At 42.1% G+C, this 21,973-nt stretch overlaps 1 protein-coding gene across 2 annotated transcripts in view; it reads right to left on the bottom strand.

Moving 5' to 3' along the window:
* Nucleotides 1–2: 2 nt before the first annotated feature.
* POLE4 (DNA polymerase epsilon 4, accessory subunit) overlaps nucleotides 3–21,973 on the bottom strand; it is a 47,664-nt gene continuing 25,693 nt past the window's right edge. Inside the window, exons 4-5 of one of the 2 annotated variants that reach the window (XR_006411939.3) lie at nucleotides 15,103–15,334; nucleotides 13,507–13,648 (exon numbers count right to left, since the gene is read on the bottom strand). Coding sequence is in view for 1 of the 2 variants with exons in the window: in XM_026482047.4 (XP_026337832.1) it covers nucleotides 15,327–15,334 (8 nt within the window). In the remaining variant the exon portion in view is untranslated. Of the gene's footprint in view, nucleotides 15,335–21,973 lie in introns of both variants that reach the window. The other variant, XM_026482047.4, reaches the window with a different exon arrangement.

The raw sequence follows: 21,973 nt of genomic DNA, 5'->3' as shown, positions 1-21,973 counted from the left end.
TATGTGAAAACAGAAAATCTTTAGGTAACTTTTATAATTATTGTGTTAAAATCCTTATAAATCCCTGTAAATATTCTAATTATGTTTATATTGTACCCATAGTTTAATTTGAGAACTTAACATCTTCAAAACCTTGAAAACGCTCTTTTGTTCTTTTCTGTTCTTCAGGAATACTTTTTCATTTTCTTCATATCGATCTAGTACATTTCTTATCATTTCAGCCCTGGGTATTTTAAATATTTAATAGTATTTAAATATGCTATTTTTCCCATTTTATTTTTAACTGGTTTTGTTGATATGCTATAAAACTATTAATGTTGTAACTGGTCATATAGTTTTTCAATTGATTTTCTTAAATTTTATAGAAAAACAATCATATCAGCTCAAAATAATGATTTATTTTTGTAACTAAGCTTTACAGCTCTTCTTTTTCTATCATCCTTTTCAGTTCTTGCCTCACTGCCTCCCCAGAACAGTGTTGTTGCCCAGTCCATGGTCCCTGGAACCCTAGGGTCCCAGGAATTCGGAAAATTCTGGTACTTTATCTTCCTCTCATAGGTTCATGACTTACACTGGAGTCATATGGTAAAGAAACCTAGTTAAACTTATTTAACCCTGCATAACTAGCATACCTAATACCTCAGAAAACATCCGTTAATCTGCCTCAGGACAAAGGCAATCAAAGTCTCAAATATCTCCATCCTGCAAGCATATGTCCTCTTAGCTTTTCCAACCTAGAAATTCTACACTCTTCTCTGCTCATAAAACCTGTGTTCGTGGTTCGAAGTCAGAGTAATTCTGGATAACAACTTCCAAACAATGTTGAAAAATGGCTGTGATTTAAAAAAGCATCTTTTACTCTATTAATGTGATGTATTGTAATAGTTAACTCTGTTGGTTCATGTTTTCTTTTTTTCCTGAGTAGAGTTGCCAGGGGCTTATGTAATTGATTGTTCTTTTAAAAGAGTCTGCTCTTTGATTTATCAATTCTATGATTTTTGTGGATTTTAATTTATTAATTTCTGTTTTTATCTTTACAGTGTTTTCCTCCTGCTTTCCTTGAATGTACTTTGCTATCATTTTTTTCTAATTTGGGGAGTTAGGTCCTTAGTTCATCTGCTTCCGTATTTTCAACTATATATCAAAGTGTATGGGATTTAGCTAAATGCCTAAATGCTTCCATTGCTAGAGAAAAGAAGGCGAGAAAGGATTAACTCATTAAATTTCAAGCTCATTGCTTCTCTCATAGAATGCAATGCATTAAACTTTTACATCCAAAAAAAAAAAAAGGCACTAATACAGATAAGAATAGAGAACAACTGGCTTTGGGGAACAACTTCAAAAAGTTATGAAGTATGACAAACCCAAACACCTCCATTCCCTTCAGCTCTGGGCAAACTGAAGTCATGTGACAGAGAAGCGCTAAGCTGGCATGAATATACACCAGCAAGGGCTCTTTGGAAATAAAGGTTGGCCTTTTATTCAGCTCAGATGTGTCTCATGATTTTAAAGGCTGTTCGTTCCTCCTTTGGGTTCCTCAAGAAGTCAACCCTGAGGCCAGAATTCCCAAGTGGTTTATTTGCGAAGCAATCCCAGGGAACACTGCAGGAGAGAAGTGGGCAAGTGAGCCAAGGAAAGGAAGAAGCCAACACGAGGAGCATTATCAAGCAAGTTCCATCGACAGGCCACTGGAGCTCGATTCTGCTGTGGAATTCTGGGGGCCGGTGTGCAGCAAGTGCCTCAGAGTTGTCCCAGCCCGGGTTATGGAGCTGGGGTGTTTATATATACATCAACTCCCATCAAGGGAAGTCAAGGGCTGCTAAGAGTAGGGGCCACTTTCAGCTTGCACGGGAAAGCCCACGGGTAGGGAAATACCCATGCTGGCAGTCAGAAATCAGACTGTGGGGGTTAAGTGATAAGGGTGAGGGAAGATCTTGGCGGGGGGGGGGGGGGGGCTGAGGGGACAGGAGTGTCCCGACAGCTACCATAAGCACATTGGATTTCCTTCCCCTCAGCCTGCAATAAATGTCTCACCAGGCTTGATAACAGTGCCGCAGTCACTGATGGGCTAATTTGCTTTCTGGGAGACATAAAACTTTAAAAGGGATTTGTTCCTAGTCTAGATGAGAGCATGACCTGCTATCGGCTCATCAGCAGAGAAGCATCCTCTGAAATGCAACTGAGAAGGAACAAAATTGAGCCGATGGATGCTGTCCAGGAGTGGCAAAGCTGCATGGGCACTGGAGATGAAGAAAGTCCCTCTTCAAAGTTAGGAGACATCACAGATCTCTGGAGTCATTGCGAAAGGGACAGCTTCAGGGGGTGGAAGGGACAGGGAAGCATAAAAGGCAGAGGAGACCAACTGCACCTTCATAACAAGTGCATTGTCTTAATAACTGCTTCTCTCTTCCAGGGACTGCTCATGTTGCAAGATCCTAAACCATAGCTAAGGGAAACCATCATCTCTCCTATTTCCAAATCAATGTAGATGCCCTTCAGTCAATTCCTGCACCTCTAAATAAGGGTGGAAATAAAAACTGTTAGTTATAACAATGGATTAAATGTAGGGAAAGTCTTTTGATTAATAAATGCTTGCTAATAACAGCAAGTAATTCTTGCAAGACTTTGCTCAGCTTAATTAGTGTGGCACTCTACTCTCCAAAGCACAATGCAAACGCGATACAAATCAAATGGACTTGACCCTACTTTTCATTGTCGATTTGGAGAAGAATAAAACCTAGGTTCCAGCCAGCTTTGTGACACTGATGAATTTACCCTCCAAAGTGGTATTTTGAAAATTAAAATGTGTTCCCATCATCATGCCCTTTTAGTAAATAGTTCTCTTCTGTTCATTAGTTGAGTTTTACAAACAACTTACTACAGCCACAGTAGAATTGTCAACGGTAGCACTGGTCTCTATTTGCATACGGAACCTGAATAGATACCAACCAAATGCCTTTCATCTGCATAAAGTATTTGACCCGGGCCATCAGCACCCATCTGCGTTTTTGATGAATGGCTTCCTCGAGGAATGCCCTCACACACCAATTTGCAATTCTATGTTTTCCTCCTCATCCCTGACAACAGAAAACAATGCTCTCATAGAGTTCCTTTCCTGACTTCAGCTTAAATTAAGAGGCCACAGGAACCTCGTATTGGTCTCAGTGTCTGTGCCACTCAGGTCTGCCCGTGTGTCTTGCTCCCAGCCCAGCAACAGCTCGTGACCGTGGAGCCAGGCCGCTGCTGCGGCCACCGCCACCACAAGTTGGGAAGCTCCACGCACAGGGCGTCCCCTGCAAACCAGCCAACTGCTTGGAGAGGCCAGTGACACAAGCTAGAAGTATGGTGGTGTGACACCTCAGGGGTGTGGGAGACAGAGCGGAGGTGGAGCCGAGAGATCTCTTCCCTTTTACCCCCAGATGGACTATCTGCAGACTCGGAAAATGTCCTAGGAAGCCGAGCAATTAGCTGTGCTTGTTAGGACTCTGTGACCAGCCAAGTAAAGCACCTCCTTGTATTTTTTTTCTCTTTCAAATTGCATTTTTTATAAAGCACATAACATAAAATTTACCACTTTAGCTAATTTTAAGTGTACAGTATGGTAGTATTAACTATACACACATGGTTGTGCAACAGAACGCTCAAATTTTTTCATTTGCAAAACTGAACTTCTCTACCCCTTGAATAGCTCCCCTTTTCCCTCCTCCCCAGCCCCTGGCCACCGCCATTCTAGTTGTTTCCCAGAACCACTACTTCAGATCCCTGATCTAAGTGGAACCATGAAGTATTTGTCCTTTTGCGGTAGGCTTATTTCACCTAGAATAATGTCCTCAAGGTTCACCCACGTTTTTAGCATGTGATAGGATTTCCTTCTTTTTTAAGGCTGAATAATATTCCAGTGTGTGTATATATCACAGCTTCTCCATTTGTTCATATATGGATGGGCATTAGGTTGTTTCCACTTCTTGGTTATCGTGAATCATGTTGCAGTGAACATGGGTGTGCAAATATTCCTTTGAGATGGTGTTATCAATTCGGGGGGGGGGGAGGAAGGGTCTTCAAGGCACCCTTCCCGGCCTGCACCGACTGTTGACATGAAGTTCCTGCCACATTACAACCCTCTCAGATGGGCACAACTGCACGGTGGTGTGAATATTAACCCAGTGCCCCACTGATTCCACATCATTTCTCTTAATCCTCATACAAAAATCCCGCATTCCTTGAAGCTCGCACCATAGGTTTTTATCCCCCTCTGGAGGAGAGGCAATAGGCCATCTTCTTACATCTGTCATCCACTGGTCACCCAGATTTGCCCAGCCAATCCGGCTGACGACTCTGGTGAATCGCTCTTCCTTCATCTCTCTGTGCACATCCCTTCTTTGGCTCCTGTCTCATAACATTTCCTATACCCTAATACAGAACAGTGATTAAGGGAGTGAGCTCTACAGCCCAAGTGTGTGGGACAAGCACCACCTCTGTCTTATCTCTGTGACTTTAGATATGCTCCTTCACCCCTCCGTGCCTCAGTGCCTTTTCACACCTAATGGGGATTAAATAGTAGTATCTATGCCATGGGACTGGTAGAGGATTAAATGAGTTATTGCACATAAAGTGCTTAAAAGATTTCTTGGTCCTCTCGGCTCTTTGGGCAACTAATATTTGATAAAGCAGGAAAAAACATCCGGTGGGAAAAAGACAGTCTCTTCAATAAATGGTGCTGGGAAAATTGGACAGCTACATGCAAGAGAATGAAACTTGACCACTATCTCACACCATACACAAAAATAAACTCCAAATGGATGAAAGACCTCGATGTGAGACAGGAATCCATCAAAATTCTAGAGGAGAACATAGGCAACAACCTCTACGACATCGGCCAAAGCAACCTTTTTCATGACACATCCCCAAAGGCAAGAGAAACAAAAGATAAAATGAATTTATGGGACTTCATCAAGATTAAAAGTTTCTGCACAGCCAAGGAAACAGTCAGAAAAACTAAGAGGCAGCCCACGGAATGGGAGAAGATATTTGCAAATGACACTACAGATAAAGGACTGGTATCCAAGATCTACAAAGAACTTCTCAAACTCAATACACGAGAAACAAATAAACAAATCAAAAAATGGGCAGAAGATATGAACAGACACTTTTCCAATGAAGACATACAAATGGCTAACAGACACATGTAAAAATGTTCAAAATCATTAGCCATCAAGGAAATTCAAATCAAAACCACACTGAGATACCACCTTACACCAGTTAGAATGGCAAAAATAGACAAGGCAAGAAACAACAATTGTTGGAGAGGATGTGGAGAAAGGGGATCCCTCCTACATTGTTGGTGGGAATGCAAGTTGGTACAGCCACTCTGGAAAACAGTGTGGAGGTCCCTTAAAAAGTTAAAAATTGAGCTACCCTATGATCCAGCCATTGCACTACTGGGTATTTACCCCAAAGATACAGACGTAGTGAAGAGAAGGGCCATATGCACCCCAATGTTCATAGCAGCAATGTCCACAATGGCTAAATTGTGGAAGGAGCCGAGATGCCCTTCAACAGATGACTGGATTAAGAAGTTGTGGTCCATATATACAATGGAATATTACTCAGCTATCAGAAAGAACGAGTTCTCAACATTTGCTACAACATGGACAGCACTGGAGGAGATAATGCTAAGTGAAATAAGTCAAGCAGAGAAAGACAACTATCATATGATTTCTCTCATCTATGGAACATAAGAACTAGGATGATCGGTAGGGGAAGAAAGGGATAAAGAAAGGGGGGGTAATCAGAAGGGGGAATGAAACATGAGAGACTATGGACTATGAGAAACAAACTGAGGACTTCAGAGGGGAGGGGGGTGGGGGAATGGGATAGACCGGTGATGGGTAGTAAGGAGGGCACGTATTGCATGGGGCACTGGGTGTTATACACAACTAATGAATCATCGAGCCTTACATCGGAAACCGGGGATGTACTGTATGGTGACTAACATAATATAATAAAAAATCATTTAAAAAAAAAAAAAAGATTTCTTGGTCCTAAAGTGCCTAGTAAGTTTAGCTCACTTATGATTCATTTTTATAATCATCTTTATGGGAATATTTTTCATCCATATAGGTGACTCCTACACATTAGCCTTACAGTTTGACCACCTTAGCTACATAGCTTTCCCACTCGACTCTGACTTAGGCACTGTGTTAGTCTGTTCAGGCTGCCATTACAAAATTGCACAGACTGGGTGGCTTAAACAATCGGTACTTAGTTTCTCACAGATCTGGAGGCCAGAAGTCCATGATCAAGGTGCTAGCAAATTCAGTTTCTAGTGAGAGTTCTATGCCTGGCTTATAGACAGCCACCTTCTCACTGTGTCCACATGTGCTTTTCTTCTGTGTGCACGTGGAGGCAGAGAGAGCTCTTCGGTGTCTCTTCCTCTTCTTATAAGGACTCCAATCCTATTAGATTAGGACCCCACCCTTATGACCTCATTTAAACTTAATTACCTCTTTAAAGGCCCTATTTCCAAAGAGGAGGTTAGAGCTTGAATATACGAATTTGGGGGAAGACGATTCAGTCCCTAACATGCACACATTTCCAGGGTCAAAACCTGAAAATGTCATCATCTAGAAACATTAATACCAGCCATAATTTCCTGTCCTGCAAGCTCTTCGATGCCCTCACTCTTACCACACCTGCTCTCTGACTTCCCCAGGTTCCTCCATTCCTCTCTATCATTACCTCCTCAGCTCCCTACTCATGCGCTTCTTTTTCCCTCTTCTCTTGGACTCCATAGCTGGTGCCCCATAAGTCTCTGGCCCAGGCATCTCAAGATATTTATTGCATCACCATTTCTAAGCCCTCTCCAAGAAATGTGTGTTTGAGAATTCACAGGTGTACGTCAGAGCCACATCCTGTCTCTGTGAGTGCTGAAGTAATGCCCAACGAGATGTCACCCATTCTGGAAGGAGACACTCTAGGACACTCAGAGAGGTGTAGCAATCCAGAAGTCCATTTGGGTATGGCCAATAGTTCATCCCTCAGTTCTCCGCCAGGACACCAGCACAAGCAAGTCAGCCAAGGAGAGAATTAGCCCTCATCATCTCATGTAGCCAGTGAAAAGAATGGACTGATTCCTGATGCTCCTTACTTGTCCTGCGGCTGGGAAAATTATGATCATGCTGTTTATCTGCCCTCCACCCCCCACTATTCATCCTCAATCAGCTTCTGTCAGCTTCAGTTTCCTCTTACGTAAAAATGTAAAGACAGATACCTCTTAGGAGACAAAAGAAAGTAGTATCAGATAATATATGTAAAATAATATTAGCTCAGTAGCTGAAACATAATAGTCCCTCAATGAATGCTAGTTCTTGCCCCATTTCTTAACCATTCTTAGAGCATTTGCATTTTATGTATTTATTTTATATTTATAGAGAACATATAGGAACATTACATAGGCTAGAAATATAAAAGGAAAAAAAATCACTAATAATTCCACCACCTTAACACAGCTATGTCCCATTTTATGTATTCCCTTCCACTCTTTGATTACATGATTGCATATTTTTAGGGCACTGCAATCAAGAGTATGCATAAAATTTCACATCATTATGTTCTTATGTTTATTGTCTCCATAATTAAAATGTTCATGACTATATATTTCATCAAGGGAATATAGTATGATTTAATTAACCATCTTCCTACCATTGAAGAGTTAAGTAGGGTTCCAATGTTTCCTTATTATAATAAGGAAGTGCAATAAACACTTCTGTGCCTATTAATTCTTTTCCTTATTTGAGATTATTTCCTTCTGACTTACTTCTGGAAGTGGAATTTCTATGTCAAACAACATAAATATTTTTAGAGCTTCTGATGCATTTTGCCAAGTTACCTCTCAAAGCATTTCGGCAGCCTCTACTGCCACCAGCAGTGCATAAATGGGAGCAGAGACACTTCTTGTTCTCCAATTTGAAGTGCTTAGTTAGCTGAAGAATTTGACCAGGAATGGCCCAATCCCTCAGGCTACTTGACCTGAAGCAGAAGGTAGTGTGTGTATAGATTCATTATCATTCAGGATGTTCTCTAAAATCCCTACTCTCCAGAGATATCCCATCTTCTTGCCTCTTTCTATTACTAGAGTCACCTTTTCGGCACGAATCCTGAATTCTTATCATCTCCAGATGCAGGCTCTCCTGTTGATCATGTAAACAGAGCAGCTTCGAACATTCAATTTTATGGCTGCTCTGGTTACTCATTAAAAAGGTTCAGTTTCGCTGGGCTAAATTCCAGAGGGAGAGAGATATCAGAGGGGACAAGTGGACAAGGCCTTCCCACCAAGTGACACTTTTGTGGGGTCCCCAGAATCTAGGAACAAGTCTTTAACTCTGCAAGACTGAAAACTCAATTTTGCCTGATCTCCTGCCTTAGGGGAAGGCCAGAAAAAAATGGATTCACTCAAACCAAATACAACCAAGTGGTGATTTTTGTTAATGATTAGAGCATGAAAATAATGTACAAATTTGAGAAGTTGTGCTCCTAAAAGTATCTGAGTGGGGGAAATAACTGGGTCATTCAGTCTGAAGGGATAGAGAGAAAGTAGGAGTTATCCATTTGGTAACTTGGTAAGATGGAGAAAGCAGGGGCTAAAGATTAAGGAGTAGAAATGTGGGATCTTTCCAGAACTAGGTCACATGGCTACCTGTAGACTAATCACAGGCAAAGGTAGGATTACCTCATTGGTTTAGATAGTCATCATTTGTTTCTTAGCGATGTGCACAGTACCCCGAGAACAAAATCGAAATTCAATCACTAAGGAAGAAGTAGAGCAGCCAGTAGGGAATTACACAAACTGGTGATGAACACAACAGACATAGTCTCTGCTCTCATGAAACTTACAGTTTAATGATGTCAACAGGCAGGAAACAACCCTTAAAAATATGATCTCACATTGCACTGATTGTTATACATGGAAAGTTGGGTTTTATGATACCAAAAAACCTCATTAGGATTAGAAGGTAAGGTAACCTCCATCATTCATTACTTCCACCTTTCATTGCATGGTAGCAGGGTGGTTTCCCAGGCCACCTGTTTCAGACAATGTCCCCTGGATTGAGTCCAACGCGGTAGGCAGAATAACCCCCCCCCCCCAAGATATCCATGCCCTAGTCCCTAGAACCTGTGAAATGCTATCTTACTTCACCAAAGGGACTTTGCAGATGTAATGAAGTTAGGCATTTTGGAATGTAAAGATTATCCTGGATTACCCACACAGGCCCAATGTAATGACAAAAGTTCTTGTAAGAGGAAGCCAGAGAAAGAGACATGATGGCAGAAGCAGAGTGATGTAGTGCTACAAGCCAAGAAATGTGGGCAACCTCTAGAAGCTGGAAAGGGCCAGGAGCAGATTCTCCCTGCGTGCCTCCAGGAGGAACGCAGTTCTGCTGACACCTTGATTTTAACCCCATAAGACCCCTTCAGACTTCTGACCTCCAAAACTTAAGCCACTAACTTTGTGGTTGTTATACAGCAGCAGTGGGAAACTAACACACCTACTGAGTCCCAGTTCAGACTCTTCACATGTGTGTCCACCTCCAATTCCCTGCAGACGAAAGCCAGAGAAAGCATATCCTCCAGGAACTTGGAGGAAGGGGTTCATGTCAATCATTTTGAACAGCTTTAATCTAAGGGTAGGTGACATAAAAAGAATTGCTGTAATATTTGCATGAATCCCCACTCTTCCTCCCTCTAAAGAGATGTAAAGAGAAGCTTGGTACTTTACAAGTATTCTCTGAAATACAATCCGAAGAGACAGTTATATTTTTCCATCTGAGCTGAACTTCCCAAGTGCTCATCCTCAGTATATATCATAGAGAACATGAGTTAAGGTCATAATTTTCCTCTCAGAGGAATGTAACAACAGCTAGCAGTATTTTTCTAGCAATTCTCCTGAACTGATGCCTGTGTGGACATAATCCATCTCCAGAGGAAGACTCTGACCTGCAGGTCTCCTGTGAATTAATCTTGAGCCTTCCCTTGTGAACTGAATGAAGATTAAGAGGTGGACGCTGAGAACGTCCTTGTAGAACTCAGGGGAAAAAAAACAGTGAAAAAAAGGCAACCAACCATCATTTGGGGACAGAAACTATTATTAACAAGTCTAGGAGCACCTGCGTGGCTCAGTCGATGAAGCATCTGCCTTCAGCTCAGGTCATGATCCCACAGCCCTGGGATTGAGCCCTGCATCTGGCTCCCTGCTCAGCAGGAGGTCTGCTTCTCCCTCTCCTTCTGACCCTCCCCACTGATCATGCTCTCCCGCTCTCTCACTCTGTCTCTCTAATGAATAAATTTTAAAAATTTAAAAAAAAACACAAGTCTAAAAGGCAATTAAATAAGTGGAAATGGGACATTTAAATACAAATTTAAAAAACTGCTAGTCCCAATGAGCAAACTCTCCTGTAGAGGGCCCAAAATGTCATTTTATGGAATTTAAATAGTAAGCAAAAGCCTTTATCTCCTCTCCATCCCTTCCTGCCCAGCCCTGTGCCACTGCCTTGGCATGGGCTCTTGACATCTCTTGCCTTAACAATGAAATAGCTTTATAACTCATCTTTCTGTCTCATCACTTTTCAGCCCACTTCCCACACTGCTGCCAGAGTGGATTTTAAAAACATAGATCTTATCAAATCGCTTCCCTGCTAAAAACGATTTGCTGACTCCCAACACCAAGCACACCCGATAGGAAATGGCACATATATCCCTGTCTGAGCTGGCCCAGCTCTCATTCACACTGTTCATTACCTTCAGCCTACAGGTCAACCATACTGAACTATCTGAGCATGTCATATTGTTTCAAAACTTCATACATTCACACATGCTCTTCCACCTATCTGGAATGCCCTTTCTCCCTCCCCATCCTAAATCCACCTAGAAAATTTCAGTTCATTCTTTCAGAACAAACAGAAACATCTCTCAATGGCCTTCTTGGCTCATTCAGACTTGATTATCCTGACGACTGATGCTCACCTCTATGGTAGCTATTTTCAGGGTGTATTATTGTTGTTTTTCATATATCTTTCTTCTGAACCTGACCATGAGCTTCCTGAAGAAAAGACTCCAGCTTATTCATTGTTTTTTCCATGATAGCCAAAACAGAGTCAGGTACTCAGTAAATGTTTACTGAAAGGAAATTAGTGAAAAGTGGTCTGGCTGCATGTAAGAGACTCAAACAAATATTTGTGGGAATTATTTTTTTCTCACATACTTAAGAAGTCTGGAGGTTGAAGCATCAGCCATGAGAGCAAAACTTCCCAAATATATCCCCAGCAGACTTACATCTCATTGGCTAGAACCATGTCATATGGCCGCCATTAGCTGCAAGGACAACTAGGAAATGTTTGTTCACTGGGCACATTGCCATTTTAAACAAAATCTGTCTTTTCTTTGAAAGAAATAGTGAATGACTATTGGGTACACAATAAGCACAGAAAGCATGTATAAGAGCATGCATGAGAAATTGTATCTTAACAAGGCACTTGAGACAGTAATTCCTTTGCTAAAGGTACAAAGCTTCTGAAGGTCATGGTGCCCAACCGAGGAATCAAGCACAGAAAACACTTACTCTAACGGTTCTCCCCCAGTTGCAGAACTTTTTAAAATGCAGATGCCCATGTTGAATCCCTGTGCCACAGAATCAGAATCTCAGAGGCTGGGGGTCTAAAATGCAGGTCCAGGATGTACAGCTGTGGACAGCTGATGTAACCGTATGGCATAGCCCTGAAGACATGTGTGGCTTTTGAAAACTCCAAAAGCATTTCTACATGGCCAGTCTTCAACCTCTGCTTAGACTCTTGCCCTTTGACTTATGCCACAAAGTCAAACCTCAGAGGGGAAGATGAGGGTACAAGGCAATGGTTAAGTGCATGGGCTCTGCAATGTTCATAGCAGCATTGTCCACAATAGCTATACTGTGGAAGGAGCTGAGAGGCCCTTCAACAGACGAATGGATAAAGAAGATGTGGTCCATACATACAACGGAATATTACTCAGCCATCAGAAAGAATGATTAACCAACATTTGCAGCAACATAGACGGGACTGGAGGAGATTATGCTAAGTGAAGTAAGTCAAGCAGAGAAAGACAATTATCACATGGTTTCACTCATTTATGGGACATAAGAAATAGGAAGATCGGTAGGGGAAGGAAGGGAAAAATGAAGGGGGGGTAAACAGAAGGGGAATGAACCACGAAAGACTATGGACTCTGGAAAACAAACTAAGGGCTTCAGAGGGGAGGGGCGTGGGGGACTGGGATAGCCCGGTGATGGGTATTAAGGAGGGCACGTATTGCATGGAGCACTGGGTGTTATACACAAACAACGAATCATGGAACACTACATCAAAAACTAATGAGGTACTGTATGGTGACCAATATAACATAATAAAAATTTTTTTTTAAAAAGTGTGTGGGCTCTGGGGTCATCTGTCCTAGCTCCTCCCCGTACTAGCTGAGCAATCTTAAGTAAATTAGTTAATGCCTCTGTGAGTTTTCTCATCCTCAAAATGGGATAACGGTAACAACCATAGGGTTATTCAGAGGATCAAATAAGATGACATCTATATAGAACTTGGATCGAGGGCTGACACATAGTAAGTATTCAATAGGTGTTAGGTACTGATATTATCACCCTAGATCTGTAAGCAAAGAGTGAAGAACATTCATTCATTTGGGTTTCTTTTAAGGTATCTTTTATCAGGTTAAAGAAGTTCCCTTGTATTTCCCTTGTACTGAAAACAGAGTTTTTAATCACGAATGAGTGTTGAATTTCGCCGAATGCTTTTACTGAAATGGTCGTTTGATGTTTCTCTTTTATTCTGTTAACGTGATTATTGCATTGACTTTTTTGAACGTTAAATCAAACTTGCATTCTCAGAATTAAACCCTATTTGGTCATGATATATTATCCTTTTTTATGTTGTTGGATTTGATTTGCTAATTGTCGAGAATTTTTGTGGCTACATTCAGAGGTTTATTGACCTGCAGTTTTTTCTTGTAATGTCTGTCTCTGGTTTGGGTATCAGAGTAATGCTGGCCTCATATAATGGGTTGGAAAATAATCTCTCCTAAATTCTGAGAGAGATACACAATTGATATCATTTCTTCCTTAGATATTTGTTAGATATCACCATTTGGTCATGGAGTTTTCTTTGTAGAAATATTTATAAATTATATACTCAATTTATTGAGACATACAGGACTAGTGATTTTATTCCATTAGAAATAAAAATCTCTGGGGTGCCTGGGTGCCTTAGTCGGTTAGGCATTGGACACTTGATTTCAGGTTGTGATCTTGGGGTCGTGAGATGGAGCCCCACATGGGGCTCCACACTCAGTGAGAGTCTGCTTGCCCCTCTTCCCTCTTCCTCTGCTCCTCCCCCTACCCCCCCACACTCATGCACACACTCTCTCTCAGTCTAATAAATAAAACCTTAAAAATAAAAGAAACAAAAATCTCAGCATCTGTGAAGATACACCACAGTCCTACCTTCACTTTTCCTTGCTGGGGACACCCACGGTTACCGGAACCACTTGGCTAAGGCTTGCTCTGTGGAAACACACTGCCTGCTGCAACACTGCTCACTGGAATCCGGGTCCTCTGCTTAGAGTCCAGATAAGGAGAAACCCCAATCAGGTATGGACTTGAATGCAGCTTTCCTACCAGCGTGGCTCATATGGGGAAAAGATGAACCAGGAGGCTGAAAGTAGGTCCACTTGGGCCCTGGCTGGAGTCACAGGTGCAACTGAGCACACTGGATATTGCACAACTCTAGGGGCCCCACTTGCCTTAGAGATATTATAATTTACACGTTCTCTACAATGGTTTCCCAGCAGATGCAGGGAAGGATCTCATCTGACCAGTGAGGCCTATGGCAGCCCTGAAGAGGCTTCTGTGGCTGAGACTGCAGACAGGGTCAACCAACTCCTTTCATCAGTCATTTAACAAATACCTGTCATGTGCCTCCTATGTGTCAGACACTGTTTGAGGACGTGGTGTTTTCCTGATGCATGTGTTAGGAAAATAATTCCATCTCAAAATAAACCCAGATATATTACTGAGTCAATAGCACAAGTCGATAAACTTTTAAGATAAAACAGAAGACTTCGAAAATGGTTATGCTCCCCCTCCCCAACCTTGGGCCTCCAGACCCTTGCAAGGCAACATAGTCCTTCTTTGTTTGAAGGGGTTAGTAAAGGAAAATTTCCTTAAGGGAATAATCATCTACAATAACAACATCAAAAGTTTATGGAAGTCAGCCACCAACTGTAGTATGAACATTTTTATTCAGTACACATGGAATATATTTGCCAAAATTGAAAATTATACTAGGCCATAAAATAAGTCCCAATCAATTTCAAATGTTTGAAATCATATAGAATATATCCTCTAGCCACAGGAAAATAAAATAAAAATAAAAGAATAAAGACATAATGAGAAAAAAACCCACAAATTAAGCAATATATTTCTTAAAAAATGAAAACACTAGGTCAAAAAAGAAATCACAGTGAAAATTAGAAATTATTCTGAATGAAATGATAATTACAACATAACATATCAAAATTTTTAGGATGTAGTTAAAATAGTACTTAAAAGAAAATGGCTTTAAATACTTGCATTTTAAAAAGGCTGAAAACCAATTAACTAAGTATATATTTCAAAAGTTAAAAAAATTAGCAAATTAAAACATATTCAAAGCAGGATTTGCCCGGTACATAGTAAGTACTATACATGTGCTAGCTGTTATTATTATTACCTAGCTTAGGAGGAAAAATGGGTGCAACATATGCTACGTGGTTTGCCAAAACTTACCAGATACTCTGCATTGGAGTTTGGGTTGAAAGCTCTATATGGCAATAAAATAGCAAGTGTATTTTTTTTTAATTCAGTGAAGCAAGGAGCAATGGTTAAGATGTACAACAAGGCTAAACTGCCTGGGTGGGACTCCAGGACCTATGGCTGACAAATTACATGACTGTTTCAATTATCTATCACTGCATAACCAACTACCCCAGTACTCAGCGGCTTAAAACAACACCATTTTATTTGCTCACATTTTGCAGGCTGGGCATCAGGCAGCACTCCACAAGCAAGGCTCTGCTCCACGTGGTGTTACCGCGGCTCCCACAAGATGGCCTTCCCCACAGGACCCGGCTTAGGGAGGGCTGTTGGCTGGCACACTGTGGTTCTCCTCCTCGTGGCGTTTCTCTCCACATGATCCCCATTACTGTATGGCCTGTCTCTCCAGTAGGAGAGCCTGGACTTCTTGACGCAGGAGTCAGGGTACTAGGAAAATGAAAACAGACACTGCAAGGCATCCTAAGGCCTCCATCAGAAGGCACGCCATGTACTTTCATTGCATTCTATTGGTCAAGGCAAGTCACAGACCAGTTCAATTCAAGAACGGAAATAGACTTCATTTCTTGCTAGGAGTGACAAAGTCCTATCCAAAAAGTAGAAGGGATTGTGGTCAACATCTTTGAAAATAATACACCCCGGGGACCTTGAACAATTTACCCATACTTTCTGTGCCTCTGTTCCCCATCTGTGTGAGGAGACAACTAGTTGCTAGGGTAAAGGTTGTTAGAAAAATTAAGTGAAGAAAAAAATGTGAAGACTTAGATGTGTCTAGTACAATGACTCTCAAAACTTGGCGTGTACAAGAATCACTAAGGTGGGAAGTTGGCCACTTATTAAAAAGAGATTCCTGGATCCAAAGTTCTAGAATTTCTGATTGCCCAAGGTAGGGCCCTCGAATTTGCATTTTCACCAAATTTTCAGGTGATATTGATACTGCTGGTGGTCAACCACACATTAAATAGCACTGGGATAGTATACAATAAGCACTCAGTAACTGTTAGCTATTTTTATTTTAAAAGAGAGGGGAAAAAGGATTAGAGACATTGTTGCTATTTAGACTCTGAAGGCACTTTCAACCCGCTGGAGGGGATGGCTTCTGTGTTATAAACAAACACTGGGAAGCAAGACAAAAGGCATGGGGCACGCCTTGCAGGCCTGGGGTTCCAGGCCAGTCCGTGAGGAAGGCCGCCTTCAGAAAGCAGGCTGGGAGCTCTGCAGTGAGGGAGGGTAGAAACCAAACAAAGTGGAGGGCCTTCTAGGTAGAGGGAACACTCCATTAGGTGCTCATCAATCACAGTCACTGTGCCAGCTGTTTAATGTAATGGATTATTTTTTTAAATCAGTGTGGCAGAACTATGCAGGAATAAAAGAATATTCATTCTGACCCAATCTCCAGGCCTCCACAGCCCCATTTTTCTCATCTAGAATCAGGATGCCAAGCTTTTGTCAGCTCCTCGGTATCATCCCCCAGCCTGGGCCTCTCCAGGTTGCCATGGTAACAGAATACCCTCATCCCTCTGTTTTTTTCTCACAAAGTATTCAAAAGAATGAAATGCCATGACACCAGGATTTCTCCCATTTCTCGGCTGAATTTCTTTAGACCTGCATGTTCTCAAGAGCAGATTCACAAGTTATCGGGGGTTGGGCCCCCTTTTGCGGGTAACCCTTATCAGAAACCCATCCCATTGTGTTCTGAAGTAATATATGACCTTGTATTTCAGCTCTGGGAGGCCTTGACTTTTGCAGACTGAGTCCCATGTTCCCTGTGGCTTCGAATGTATCTCGGTTTTCTCAATGAGGAAGAAGTGTATGCTGTTTTACTACCAAATTTATTCCAGCTCGATGTCGCATGACCTCGCTCAATAAAAATCCCCAAACAACGAAAAGGAAAACACAATTAGCCTTAATTTCTGACACTGTAAGAATTAATTAGGTTTTGATCTTTTTTTTTTTTTTACAGAAGGAGTCCTCATGTTTCATTCTATTTTAAGAGAATCCTCAAAGTTGTGTTATTTAGATGCCCTATGCCAGGGGCTCTCACATTTGAACATGCAGCAGTATCACCTGGAAACCTTGTTAAAACACGACTGCCGAGACTGCTGAGGAAAATTTATATTTCTTTTTTTTTTTAAAGATTTTATTTATTTATTTGACAGAGATAGAGACAGCCAGCGAGAGAGGGAACACAAGCAAGGGGAGTGGGAGAGGAAGAAGCAGGCTCCTAGCGGAGGAGCCTGATGTGGGGCTCGATCCCATAACACCGGGATCACGCCCTGAGCCGAAGGCAGACGCTTAACCGCTGTGCCACCCAGGCGCCCCCACGAGAATTTATATTTCTAACAGGGTTCCAGGTGACTTGGATGCTGCTGGGGTGGGGACCACACTTTGAGAACCATCGATGGTCGCTGAGGCTGGTTAGGAAGGCTATGAGTGACCAGGGATGGACAAATTCCTGGAATGCGCCTCTGGAAAAGCGCCGGCGGGAGGGGAAAGGGCTCTCAAAGTACGTGCAGATAGAAGATACTGGCTGCATATCTGCACTCCCTCCTCCGCTGACTAAATAATAGGTCACCTGAGGCAAGTCATAAAAGTTCTCTAAGCCTCAATTTGACCTTAAAAAAATAATAGTAATATCCTCTTACTTAACCTTGCAAAGTTATTGTTCCAATTAAATAAGATAAAGCGCGTGAGGCTGCTCAGCAGGAACCACCATACAAATATAAATCGTTAAGAGCTTTGCTGCCAAGACTAATTATCTTTGTAAATGTTAAAGTGAAATTCTATTCATCCTTCAAGGCTACCTCAAAGGTTATCATCTCAGGGGCATGGTCCCTCATCCCCATGGAGAGAACGGATCCTTTCCTCACCAAAATGCTCACGTTACCTGATTTATACCTCTCTTTTGATGATTTTTGTCAGGTGTAAAACGTGATGTTACATGCCTGTCTCTCCCATAAATTCCAGGCTCCTTGAAGACAGGTCACTTGGTCTTTTTTACCTTTCTGTACCCCGCACCCCAACTTCCTTCTTAGTACAGTGTTGTGCACTTTTAAACATTTAATAAATACTTTTTTGAACTAATAAATAAATGAATGAAAAGCTTAAGATTACATATCCCTGATTTCAGATGAGACTGTAACACAATACAGTGTCTACCTTCATTCACCTACATGAACTCGCCATCCAAATACATATATAAAATATATGCGCTACATATAACATTATACACACACACACACATACACAAATAATAGAGTGAGCTCAAGAAATGAAAAAATGTGGCCACCATGGCTGGCCTGACCTGGGCTTCCGAAACGAGCATGGCTCTCCCAGTTGCCATGGTTCAGGCACCCGCAAGGTAGATTCTTCAGAAGATGGAAGCAAGCTTGATAGTGAGCAACTCCCATCCCCAAACCAGAGGACTGACCTCTACCAGGACCAGCTCTGGGCACTGGCCTTGTTATGCTGTGGGCATTGGCCTTGACCATGCAAGCCTCAGTGGGGTCAGAGAAACTAGAATTAATGAGGACTATAGTTTTCAGCTGTCTTAGCCACTAGAATTCTGCAAATGCAGAACCCCACCCCACCCTTTTCTCGAGGATCTTGGTTATAAGAGAAGATTGAATGGAAAGTGAAGAACAAAACACTGTAATTAACATGAAGCCCATCCAGGAGTTACCAGATGCCTTTGACTAACCAGGAAGCTCCCACACCTTGTCAGCATTTTGGCTGGTAAAGAAGGAAAGCCTGATGAGGCCCTCCCATGAGCAAGTGTAGATGACTTGCCAATAACCTTGGCCTCAGCTCAATTACACAGTCCTGAACATAACAGGGGTTGCTTCTTTCTCTCCATACCTGAAAACATCTTTCCCTAGGCAGCATGTTTATCTGGAATGTATGGCCCAGGGTTCAGAGGTTAGAGTCTGATGAAAACCTAGGCAATGCTGGCTACAGAAGTTTAAGTAGAAGAGATAGGTCCTTCAGGTGGTCCAGCCAGGGACCTCGGCCAAAGGAAGCCACGGGTGGAGCAAGGAGGGGTAGACCAAGGGCTGTAACAGTGGGCAAAAGAAGCACCTGCTTCTCACCCTTGCCCACAGCCTTATGCAGGGGTGACCTCCAAGGTCCTCCCTCCTGCAGGGGTGTGGAGTAGCCATATGCATAAGTCTTCTGTAGATTTGGTTTTTATGAGACTGTCTCTGAATTTTTCAGCACACAAAGACCTAGCCATGGACAGCATGGCCCAACAGCTCTGGGGCCCTGACCTGAGCACCAAGATGGCCTTCCTCCCTCTCATCCTCACTGCCATCCTCTTTGATGCCAGCAACGAACAGAAAATACTTAAACAAAACTTTCAAACCTGATTTACATTTTTTAAAATATTTTAATTTACCCCATTTTTTATCACCTAAAGTTGAGCACTGCTTTGTTACTGTTGTATAAACATTCCCAGAAATACATTTCCTCATTTAAAACACCTCAGATAATTGAATACCTAGGAGGGTTGTCATTTGTAACTGTCACTCGACCCTTCTAAATCCAGGAAGATAAATGAGTTATGAATTTTATGTTCTATACCTTCAGTGTCTGCTCACCTAAAATAATTCTTGCTCTGCGCTGTAATATATGAAGAAAGAAAATATTCTGGTTATTTTATTTAAATTTTGTTAGTTACCATACAGTATGTTCTGATTATTTTTTTTAAGTGCATTTCTGGTGATATTTAGTATAAAAATCTCTGTAAGATTCTCTCCCAAAAATGTGTTGACTGGAGCCCTAAGTGATGTTTTCAACCATTCTCAGTGTCCTGAGTCTTCTGACACTTGTCCAACTTTGGTGGATGCATTCACTGCAGCCGTATCTGCCATCTTTGGGCATTTAAGGAAATGGCCAGCTGGATGCACCAAACCTTGTGGGTTGTCAGAGTCTTGATTTTTTTTTATTCTATGAAGTAATTTGAAAGTTGTTTCTTCAGACCAGATAGAAAGCTATTTCTGAATGTGACCCAGACGAAAGAAGACGACAAGAGAGCGCTTTGATGGTGACCATGAGAAGGAAGCTCATCCAGTCCAAAGTACTTTTTGATCAGCTACTCCCTACTTGGCCCAGAAGAAATAAGAAAGAGAAATAAAAAGCATAAGGGGTAGATAAAATGAGCAGCATTTCCTGGCAGTCTGCCTGAGAGGAAAGCAAGGATTTGATAGCTATTTGATACTTTAACTGTTAGAGCATTTCTAACTTTTCAAAGTCATTTTACATGTTTTATTTCTTTGTATTTTTCTAGCAGGAATGATTGTTATCATTCATGTTATTATTGTTGTCCTAATTGTTATTTCTGCTTAACTGAGACCAAGGTCAGGGCCAGAAGAATCTGGTAAATCACCTAGTGCACCTCAGAGCAAGTGGCTTTATCCTTAACGACTCTTCTGTTTGATGCTTCTGTTTTATACATTATGAAGTACGATTTTCCCAAGGTCCCTCTTAGTGAGCTCAACTAAAGATGAAACACGGTTGGAAAGTGAGGAACATAAGGGACTGGGCAAGAAATGGGGTTTAAGGAGAGCAGAGCAAATGGTTCAGCATGTGGGCTATGAACAGAGGTGACCCAAGCATGCTGAAGGCCACCACATGGAGCCAGATCAGCCCACGGACCTCACAGCCAGCTGGACAGGGGATGGTTGCGTTGTCTAGATCTAATCAGGAGATTCTAAGAAATACGGGGTTTACTGGAAAATGGGTGACGCTACACCACTAAGTATCCATCTGTGGTCCCCAACCCAGACTAGGGTATATTAGGGAAAACTCTTTTGGTGGCAGACAGAAATTTGTCATCATTGTAGCAAGTTCTGGACAGTGCTGGTCTAGAACATGTTTGAAATTATCTAGGCAGTAGATGCTACAGAGCCTTGAAGCCAGTGGGGTGACTCTGAGCTAAGTCATAGCACTTGTTCATGGGAGAGTAAGTAGCTAAAAAGGAACCTACCTAGTAAATACTGGAGGGACATCTTTCCCATTTGCAGACAATGCAATTCTAATTCAAAAGTCCTTTTAGAATCTCTGCATTGCTCCCCCCATTCAACCTCACCCATTCCTTAAAGGTCTTAGGTCAATTGGCCATACTGATAGGAAGAAAGGAGAGATAAGGAGATCCTCAAGAAGACCCTGCTCTTGCACCTGCCTCAGGACGTGAACCTTTCCTCCCAGAGGCTTGTGTTTTCTTCTCTCAGAATGAGGGAGGATAGTATCAAAGCTCCATTACTGGGGTACCTGTGTGGCTCAGTCAGTTAAGTGTCTGCCTTCGGCTCAGGTCATGATCCCAGTATCCTGGGATGGAGCCCCACATTGGGCTCCCTGCTCATTGGGAAGCCTGCTTCTCCCTCTGCCTGCCGCTCTCCCTGCTTGTGTGTGTGCTCGCTCTCTCTCTCTCTCTCTCTCTCTCTCTCGTTCTCTCTCTCTCTCTCAAATGGGGGCTTGGTGTGTAGCACCAGCCATTTTTTTTCATTAAACCCTACATTTCTTGGAATCTTCTGGCTAGATCTTCACAACCCAACCATCCTATGGAATATACACCTCTCCTTATATACCAGTTGGCTGTCCCATGTGATTTTATCCCAGCTCAGGAAATTCTGGCTGGCTTCCCAGGGCACAGGGGAGGGGAGGGAAGGGACCTGCACAGTGCTCCATTGGTACCTGACCACTCACGTGCACAGTTCTGGCTCATACGTACCCAGAGGGCTTGGTGTCAGGATAGGAGAGGGAGACACGACTAGGGGAATCTATGCTCTGCAGAATTTCAAACCCAGATGTCTAGATACAAACCCAAAGGACAGAGGGAAGGAAAGAAAGCAAATTAAAGTTCCTGGCCACATTCCAATATTCCCTCACAGGGTTCAGCTCACTCTCTCATTCCTTACCCACTCACTCACTGGCTGACTCAAAAACATAGCTAGCAACACATTTTTAAAAAATTAATCTATAAGGACATATATAAGCAAGTTTCTAGAAAAAGAAATACAAATGACTTACAAAAGATGCTCAATCTCATTTATTATTTATGAATTGCCAATG

The sequence above is a fragment of the Ursus arctos genome, unplaced genomic scaffold, assembly GCF_023065955.2.
Source record: "Ursus arctos isolate Adak ecotype North America unplaced genomic scaffold, UrsArc2.0 scaffold_8, whole genome shotgun sequence".
Taxonomy (NCBI): Eukaryota; Metazoa; Chordata; class Mammalia; order Carnivora; family Ursidae; genus Ursus; species Ursus arctos.
This window is presented reverse-complemented; position numbering and strand designations above follow the sequence as displayed.